The following is a 9,946-nucleotide window of genomic DNA, read 5'->3' on the forward strand; positions in this document are numbered from 1 at the left end:
CAAATTTAAAGATAAAATCATAAACACTCATAATTCAGTTATACCTTTTTTCAAGGTAACTGAAGTTCAAACTTAGGGGAACAGGCTTTCTTGGGTGCCACCTGCTTCTCTGTTCTTTTCCCAACTCCTGTGCTTTCCACACCACAGAACAGTAAACTGGGAGCACTGAGCACTTGGTTCTCCTCTCAGCCCTTGCCCAGTGCTGGCTTCTCCGAGTTTAGAATCCCAGGGCTGACTTTGTTGGTGGAGTGCTAGCTCCCACTCATTTCCCACCTGTGCTGGATGTTTTCTGAATCTCCTTGAAGTCCCGGAGAACTTCATTCCAAAGCTCTTCACTTTTCTGCAGCCTTGTGACCCCATCTGGCTGGGGAACTGGAAGTCCTGCTCAAGGAAAAGCAGGAGGGGACATGGAGTTCTGAAATTCACTTTCTGTTCCCATGTCTGGAAGTGACGGGTGAAATAAGAATGATGGCGCCTCTGAGGAAGGTCTAGTTCTCAGAAGAGAAAGTTTAATGACTCAGACATTTTCCCCCTTTTACTCCTTTGAGGGCACAGGTCAATGTACTTATCTATTTTCATCATAATTATAATGATGATAATGAAAACTAACATTTGCCGAGTGCTAATACTATGTCAGGATCCTCATAATAGCCCAAGGAGGTAGAAACCATCATATGTCCACTGGCCAGATGAGAAAATGGAGGCTAAGGGTGTTTAATGAGGTTGCCCAAGAACAACAAGTCTTTTAAATGGCAGACTGTTGTACATAATCTATGCAGTGTTCACATCTATGGAACACTTTATTTTAAATTATTTTAATAATAGCATTATTATTTTTCAACTGAGTCTGGGTCTCACTCTGTTGCCCAGGCTGGAATGCAGTGGCATGATCACAGCTCACTGCAGCCTCCAACTCCCGGACTCAAGTGATTCTCCTGCCCCAGCCTCCCAAGCAGCTGGGACTACAGGCATGCGCCACCATGCCTGGCTTATAGGGCACTTTAGATGGAAACAAATGACTGGAACTTTTAACTCCTACCTTTCTCTCCTCTGTTCCTGTAATGTTGTTACTAAAGGCAGGAAGGGAGACTCTTTGGCTATAGGCAGAGCAAGAGCCTCAAAGTGGTCTTTGTGAGCCACCCTGGACTACTGGTTCAGTAGAGGGTTGAGTCAAGCAATATTTGAGGACAGGATATAAACAGTATTCCCTTAAAGTTGCCACCAATTTTTCCCCCGATGAGGCCATTCCAGACCCAAATTAGTCATAGCAGAGCCAGGACAATAATCACATCTCCTGATTCTGAGCCTGAGTGCTTCCCACAGGACTGCATTGCTCCCACTGCTCTGAGGTCCACTGTGGGGGAGAGTTGCCACTGGGATTCTACCTCAAGGCCTGGGGACCAAGGCTCCAGGATTCTTCTTATGACTCCACTACTTCATTACCATCCCACCACATCTTCTAGTGCTATGCCCTGGTTCCCTTTGGAATCCTCTCAATCCTGAACGCGGCCTCCTACCCCCTCTAAGGCATCAAAAGTGTTAGCAAGTGCCCAAGGACTCATCAGGGCATCCATCTCATCATAGAAGGCACTGGTGCCTGGTGTGTAGGTGCGCCTGGCTTTGCAGTAGTTGGTCAGGAGGTTTTTGAACCGATAGCAACATTGCTCCAGGGTCCACACGAAGCTATGCCCTTGTAGCTGCTCAGCCATAATCTGGTACACCTGGTGGTTTCGATGGCCGATGCAGAGTTTTTCATGGATCTAGGCCTCTGAGAATTCCCAGAAAAATCTTGGTTTTCTTGTATCCCCAGTGCACTCTTGCCACCTTCTCATCCTCCAGAGCCTGCCACTCCAGCTAGCTCCAGGTCTTTGGCTTTCTCCAGATTAGCACCTGGCCAGACTTGACTCTCACCCCAGCCACTGAGCAGTCTTTCACATTCTCCTTTTTTTTTCCTCCTACTCCATGTGGGAGTTCATTTTGGGCCTATGGATTGGAAAATCTGTTTGCAGGCACACAAAAGGGAGATGTAATGGTTTGGTAAATCTAATTCCAACCATTTTATGTGCCAGGGAAAGGAGATAGTAATTTTTTTTTTTTGACATAGAGTCTCACTGTGACACCCAGGCTGCGGTGCAATGCACAATCTCGGCTCACTGCAACCTCCGTCTCCTGGGTTCAAGCGATTCTCCAGCCTTAGCCTCCCGAGTGGCTGGGATTACAGGCACGCGATGTCATGCCTGGCTAATTTTTGTATTTTTAGTAGAGATAGGGTTTCACCATGTTGGCCAGGCTGGTCTTGAACTCCTGATCTTAGGTGATGCGCTTGCCTCAGCCTCCCAAAGTGCTGGGATTACAGGCATGAGCCACCGGCCCGGCTGATAGTAATTTTTTTTTTTTTTTTTAAGTCTGAGGGGATTCTTGGGAAAGCTCAGTGAAAAGAACAATTAGAAAAAAAAATTCAGGCCCAAATGCACAACTATATATATCCGTGTTCACCTATCTTAAATAAAATTCAGACACATACCTAAACTGACCATCTCCCTAAAATGAGCTTTCCTTTCTGGGTCAGGAAACTCATCCTTGGTGAAACTGACTATGGTATTGGCTTTCTTTTGAGTAAGATTTAAGGAAGAAATAGATTTGAAACATTCAACCCAGGGGGAAAGGGTGGGAGCAAGGTGGTGAGGGATAAAAGACTACACACTGGATACAGACTGAGGGATAAAAGACTGCACACTGGGGCCCCGCGGTGGCTCAGGCCTGTAATCCCAGCACTCTGGGAGGCTGAGGCAGGCAGATCACTTAAGATCAGGAGTTCAAGACCAGCCTGGCCAACATGGTGAAACCCCATCTCTACTAAAAAAAAAAAATACAAAAATTAGCTGGGTGTGGTGGCACATCTCTGTAATCCCAGCTACTCGGGAGGCAGAAGCAGGAGAATCACTTGAACCCGGGAGGCAGATATTGCACTGAGCCAAGATTGTACCACTGCACTCCAGCCTGGGTGATGGAGTGAGACTCAGTCTCAAAAAAAAAGAAAAAAAAAAAGAAAAAGACTACACATTGGGTACAGACTTGACGGATAAAAAAAGACTACCCTTGGGTAATGGGTGCACCAAAATCTCAGAAATCACCACTGAACTTTTCCACGCACCCAAACATCATTTGTTCCCCAAAAACTACTGAAATAAAAGTTTAAAAAAAATAAATAAGAACAGACATAGGGGAAAAGAAAAAAAAATCAACCTGAAAAAGGTCTGGAGTAGTGAATACTACAGAAACTCCATAGCTAACTTTGACTATAAAAAAAAAAAAGGGCATTCTTACCCAGCGTGACCTCATTTTCAGAATTCTGCCGAGTTATTTCTAGGTGGTTCTGTCCAGATTCTGGATCCCTCCATGCTCCTAGGAGATATATACAGCCGAATCACCAGGTGTGGCTAACTCCTGAGGAAACATAACACCCCCTCTCAAACACATGGCCTCGGAACAAAATGCCTCTCTAATGCCTGAGTCAGGGCAAGTGACAAAACAGAAGAAACGAAACAGTGATTATTTTAGCTCTTAAATGCAATAAAGGGGGCAGGAGGAGAGAGAGAAAAGAAACAAGCTGACATTTATTGAACACCTATACACTGAGCCAGAAGCTTCTCAGACTTGCCCAGAGTTACACAGCGAGTCCAGGGTGTGGCTGGGAATTCAACTCAAGGCTGTTGGACTCTGAAGCTTTTGGTTTTCATTTTTTTTCCTCTACTACACAATACTGCATGCCATGTGAGCAATATCCCGACACAGAATGAAGTAACGAGTATCTTTAAGGCAAACAAGCACATCAGTAGAATCTGATGATTTCAGGGTCAAAGAAAAGAATAATTTTAATGTAATCCCTCATTACCACAGCCGTGGCACTGGCCTCATATGGGTAAGGAGATTTGGGCAAACTTTTGCAGGCTGATGAAATTTTGGAGCCTAAATTTTAAAGTTACTAGGCCTCCTGCTGGGTAAAATTCTTTTGGAATTTCTGAGCGGCAAGAAAGTTGGTTGCAGGAGCCCCACTCTGGTAGTAAAAGGTGACCTGAGGGGGGTTGGGGGCTAGGGGAGGGAGAGCATTAGAAGAAATACTTAATGTAGACGACGGGTTGATGGGTGCAGCAAACCACCATGGCACATATATACCTACGTAACAAACCTGCACGTTCTGCACATGTACCCCAGAACTTAAAACTATAATAAAAATATAGAGAAAAATTAAAAATATATATAATCTGTAAAGACAAATGACTTAATAGTTTTCCCAAAAGGAGAAAACTGAGCTGTGCCTCAAGAGTTATATTTCTATTTTAAAAAAGAGAGAGAAAAGGTGACCTGTATAAGAGAAATGGCTGACTCACCTGGGAGTTGCTCACTATCTCCTTGCCACCCTGCTCTTCTCTGCAGGAATTCTCAGAGCCAGGAGATCAGTGGTAACAACACACTTCGGCTGGGGGAAGAAAAAGGAGGCATTAGAGTACATGGCTCTCAGCTCCTCTTGGGGACTAGCCCAACTGGGTTCAGACACAGAACAGCCTTTCCTCCTCCTATCTGCTTTGTCCTATCAAAGGAAGGTTGGTGAAAAACCAAAATGAAACATTTCTAAGATGAAAGTTTTAGGTCTTCCTCTCCATATCCATCTAGGTACTGACTGTCAGGGTTTTATGATTTTGTTTTTCAGGTTTTTTGTTTTTTTTTGAGACAGGGCCTCCCTTTGTCACCCAGGCTGGAGTGCAGTGGCACGATCTTGGCCTCAACCTCCTAGGCTCAGGTGATCCTCCCACTTCAGCCTTCCTGAGTAGCTGGGACTACAGGTGCCTGCCACCATGCCCAGCTAATTTTTTTTTTTTTTTTTTTTTTGTATTTTCAGAGCAGACGGAGTTTCACCATATTGCCCAGGTTCATCTCGAACTCCTGGGCTCAAGCAATCCACCCACCTCAGCTTCCAAAGTACTGGAATTACAAGCACGAGCCACCACAACTGGCCTTGTTTTTCAGTTTTGATAAACACCTGAGTCATCTAAATTGGTTTGGGGGACACTTCACTGTTTTAAGGATTACTGCACCTTAGTTTAACCCTTTTGCCCTTCCCACCAACCAGACCTAAAATCTGTCTCCAACTGTAACCTATTGGGACCAGTAATCTCTGACTCACATAAGGAAATGTGCCACAGGCTCCCCTATGTTGTTTTACAAAACATGCCAACCGAGGTCCTTCTTCACTTTGGAGGTGCCCATTTGGGATCTCAGAGATTCCTGCGGTCAGCCTGAGCTCCACACACCAATCTTCCAAGTAGAAGGGAGCTGTACCTTCTACCCCACTTTCTGCACTCAGAGAGAACTTCTATGCCCTCCCCACAGAAGGGTACTTCCTTCCTCCCCACACTGCTACTTCTTTTTTTTTTTTAATCTGATTTTGGACTTTTTTTTTCTTCTAAGCTAAACATCTTTCAGTACACGTAAGAAGACTGGCATCACATCTGGGAAATGCCGTAACAGATATCTGAGGAGTTACTGCACATTAAGTGGGTAAAAACACACTTCGGTTTCAATGCGTACATCATCTCCCCTTGATGCTCTTCAATAGAGACAAGATTCTTGTCTGTAGATCAAATAAATCACAGTATTAGGAAAAAACATAACAGCAAATTTGGAAGTATAATCAATTTAAGGAGAAGCAAAGGAAAAGACTTAGTAATGGGGCATTATTGTCTACATCTAGAAGATACATTATCTGAAAGCTTAAGAAAGCCCTTATCTTAGGAACCTGAAGCTGAGGATAATCTCAAGTTCACTTAGTGCCAGTCACTTTAGTTTTTAAAAAACTTTAACTTAAACCCCAGCCTAGGCAACATGGCGAAACCCAATCTCTACTAAAAATACAAAAATTAGCCAGGCATGGTGGTGTGTGCCTACAGTCCCAGCTAGTTGTGAGGCTAAGGCGGGAGGACTGCTTGAACCTGGGAGGCAGGGGTTGTAGTGAGCCCAGAATGCACCACTATACTCCAGCCTGGGTAACAGAGCAAGACTCTGAAAAAAAAAAAAAAAAAAAAAAAATTAACTCTTCTTATTGTGTCTTTTTTCTTGTAAGACATTAACTAAAAGTTATTAGTAGTAAATGGTGACTGTTTTACAATTGGGTTTCATTACTAACAATGTCAAAACAAGCAGTAGGCGGGGCGCGGTCGCTCAAGCCTGTAATCCCAGCACTTTGAGAGGCCGAGACGGGCGGATCACGAGGTCATGAGATCGAGACCATCCCAGCTAACGTGGTGAAACCCCATCTCTACTAAAAAAAAAAAATACAAAAAAGTAGCCGGGCGAGGTGGCGGGCGCCTGTAGTCCCAGCTACTCAGGAGGCTGAGGCAGGAGGATGGTGTAAACCTGGGAGGCGGAGCTTGCAGTGAGCGGAGACCGCGCCACTGCACTCTAGCCCGGGCGACAGAGCAAGACTCCGTCTCAAAAAAAAAAAAAGAAAAGAAAAAGTCAGTCTTATGCAAAAGCCTGCAACAGCAGTAAAGAGGGTGGACATGTGGAAGGCTTTATGGAGATAAAGCAATGGACCACCGCATCCTGGCCACCCAGCTCTCTGGGGACTGCTCCTACCTGCCTTGCCACCCCTAGGCAAAAAGACATAGGATAATTCAGGTGTTTTGCAATAGGCTCAATAATGTCGATAAAGGCCACGGAAGCCGCTTGCCTCTAGCTGGCTGCTGCAAAATGAGAGTTGTTCTCCAAAAAGAGATCCCTGTCATATGTGCTCCTCCCTGATCAGAGTGAGGCTCATGCCATTTTAAGCAATTTTCTTATTCAATGGCAGGGACGGACACTCAGAGCAGCCAGTGTTGTGCATTCTCTGAAGAGTCAGCCTCAACTTGAAAGGAAAGTTGCAGCTACCATGACCACAAAATAAGCAAATTCCAGTTTAACACAAATAGTGAAGTACTACACATCGCCCACACTGCTAGCAACCCAAGGCAGCTCTGTCTCTCACATACCTCTATTTTAACTGCTCAGAACTATGTTTTTATATTTCACCTCCAGCCTCTGTCTTCCAGGTTCTTTCTGCAAGTCTTTCACCAGGGCCACTGCCTCCTCTCCACTCTCTGGATGCTGCTGTGGGACCCGGATCTGGATCTCCTGGGGAAGGACAGTCAGGAACTGTTCTAGGACCAGCAACTCCAGGATCTGCTCTTTTGTACACTTCTCTAGCCTTAGCCACTGACAACAGAGCTTCCGGAGCCGGAGGAGGGCCTCTCGGGGTCCTGATGCTTCTTGGTAACGGAAATGCCAAAAGCTCTGGCAGGATGTCTCCGGTCCAGAGTAATTCCCTTGAAGGGAAATTTCCTGCTCCCAGTGGGAATCTTCTTCCAGTTTAACTGTTTGGAGATCTCCTACTGAAGGAGTCTGGATTTGTTGGTCCACAGCTATAGCCATTGTTCAGGTCAGAGAAGGGCCTTGCAACTGCACTCTGAAGCTCAAACCTCTTCTATCACCTCACTGGGAAGCCACCTCAGAACTTCCACTTAGGAGTCACTAAATGGAACTTCTCTTGAAATTCTAGAGTCAGAGACATACATTACAAAGTCAACTCTAGTAAAAATCTCAAGTGTTAGCCCAGCAGGCTTGAGGTGAAGAAGAGAGCCTTCCTGTCCCCGCCCTGCTGCATGCCCTGGTGCCTGTGGAGTCACTGGTGGGGTGGCAGTTCCCGAAGTTTGATAAGAGGAGTCAAGGGCTAGTGATCTGGTTGAAAAGTAGAGGAGCTTGAAGCTGTGTTTGCATAGCAATTAATTTAAAGCTGAGAAAACGCCAATTATCCACTGACAAATGTGGGTGGGCTGACGGAGATTATATATGCGACAATAAACTGCCCACCCTCCCAAGCCACTGGTCTTCAGAACTACAGGGTGTTGCATAGTAAATGTCTAGTACCAGTCAGACTCAACACAGGTAGTCGCACCTTGAAGAGCAGCTTCGGGGTGGAGTCGTCTCTAAATGTCAGAGATTCAAATACTCCAACTGCTCAACTACCCTCGCCTCTGACTGGATCCTCAGCCTTGGGCGAACCGTTCAGGATTTCTCAGCGCTGGCATCCTAATTCTAGCCCAGACAGGGACATTTATCCTGATGAAGGTCGCAAGCTTTAAGAGAAAGGATAATAAAAATAGACTCACGGGATGGTAGAGTTGGAGAGTTAAGAGATCCTCTGGCTTGAACTCCCTTAAGAGCTGAGGCAATCATGGCTTAGAGACCTCAAGGGACTTGTTCAAGGTCACGTAGCTGTTTAAGGCAGGAAAATGAACAGTGACTCAGTCCTTCGACTGCAGACTGGGCGACTTACACCGGAAGGTTACTGTGCTCCGCGGGCGACTTTCTCTGCAATCTTTATGGGGCAAAAGCGGGCCCCGCGGACAGGGGCGCCTCGGCGGCTACGGGGCCAGCGTCGTCCCTCCAGGCTCAGCGGCCAGCGGGAACAGGGCGCCACCAGCACGAGGGGCGTATCCTGCCTCCGGGTCAGATCGCGGGGACTCGGGGCCAGGGCTGGAGGCGGCCGGACCCTGGCTCGAGGCCCAGGCCCGAGGTGAGAGGTACTCCCGCCCGCCGAGGCCCTGAGAATAACGACGACTCGGCCCTGTAACATGTTCTCCGCGGGGACGCAACGTTCCCACAGGACACTAGAAGCCCGAGTCCACGCCCTAAACACTGGTATTCCGATAGCCACTGAGCACCGGAAGCGGAAAGACTCCGTGTTCTCCGGAACTACATTTTTCAGAGGCCGCCGCCCGAAGACAAACAGTAGTATTAACCAATAAAATGTGAGAATATCTCAGGCGCCTATTCGTTTAAGACGAATCATTGATGACAGGTGGGACTTTTCTACAAGCCGGATAAGTGGGGCGGAGTCGCGAACCGCAGCCACAACTCGAGCACCTGGGGAGGGTGTGGGTCCTGCCTTCCAGGGGAAGTGGAGACCTCTCGCCCTGCGCGGCCCTGGTGGTAATGAGCGAGAGGGCTCTTTACAAAGTTTTTTGTTTTATTTTTTATTTATTTTTTATTTTTTGAGACGGAGTCTCGCTCTGTCGCCCAGGCTAGAGTGCAGTGGCGCGATCTCGGCTCACTGCAACCTCGGCCTCCCGAGTTCAAGCAATTCTCTGCCTCAGCCTCTCGAGTAGCTGGGATTGTAAGGCGCCCGCCACCACTCCCGGCTTTTGTGTTTTTAGTGGAGACGGGGGTCGCACCGTTTTGGCCGGGCTGGTCTTGAGCTCCTGACCTCGTGACCCACCCGCCTTGGCCTCCCAAAGTGCTGGAATTACAGGCGTGAGACCCCGCGCCCGGCATTTCTTTGGTTTTTAATGGAGACGAGGTCTATGTTGCCCAGGCTGGTTTTGAACTCCTGGGCCTCCCAAAGTGCTGGGATTATAGGCATGAGCTGCCATGCCGGTTTATAAAGTATTTTCACTTAGGGCCGAGGGCAGCTGTTTAACCCTGTTAGTCCCTATTTATCCCTGCTATACAGATGAATAAATCGAGACAGCTATGAAGCTGGGACTCCAGTTAAGGTTTTCCGCCACTTAAAGCGCTTTTCTCTGGCATGGTTGGTAGCTGTGGTAATGCTTTACCACTCTGTTCCTCCCCGTCAGCTACCACACACACAATTCCTCATTTCCTGCTTGCACGGTGCTGGGTCATTCAAGATTAATACCACTGACTCATTCAACAGGTGGGGAGCAATTTGGGCAAAGCACCAGGCCGTGAGTGTGCTGTGGTGGGAGAAAATAAAAGGAGACACTCCTTCCTCTTAAGGAATGCAATCCAGCGGTGGGTGCATTTTCTAAAACGCTGCCACCGAGTTATGTGCAACCCAAATAACTCCAATGCAGTGCTATTAACAAATGCTTCGCTAAATGCTACGTGC

General features: G+C 47.0%; 1 protein-coding gene across 15 annotated transcripts in view; it reads right to left on the reverse strand.

Annotated features, from left to right (window-relative positions):
* Positions 1-8,755, reverse strand: part of LOC111530838 (putative SCAN domain-containing protein SCAND2P) — a 17,075-nt gene extending 8,320 nt beyond the window's left edge. For 2 of the 15 annotated variants that reach the window (XR_004229008.1, XR_004229007.1), the window contains exons 1-3: positions 4,392-4,811; positions 3,328-3,447; positions 274-381 (exon numbers count right to left, since the gene is read on the reverse strand). Coding sequence is in view for 1 of the 15 variants with exons in the window: in XM_031935800.1 (XP_031791660.1) it covers positions 4,406-4,480; positions 7,069-7,467 (474 nt within the window). In the remaining 14 variants the exon portion in view is untranslated. Of the gene's footprint in view, positions 1-18; positions 442-3,327; positions 3,448-4,387; positions 4,812-5,589; positions 5,959-7,028; positions 7,591-8,204 lie in introns of those variants that run through there. The other 13 variants (XR_004229010.1, XR_004229011.1, XR_003306926.1 and 10 more) reach the window with 12 other exon arrangements.
* Between the last annotated feature and the right edge of the window lie 1,191 nt (positions 8,756-9,946).

Source organism: Piliocolobus tephrosceles, chromosome 6, assembly GCF_002776525.5.
Source record: "Piliocolobus tephrosceles isolate RC106 chromosome 6, ASM277652v3, whole genome shotgun sequence".
In the NCBI taxonomy this organism is placed as follows: Eukaryota; Metazoa; Chordata; class Mammalia; order Primates; family Cercopithecidae; genus Piliocolobus; species Piliocolobus tephrosceles.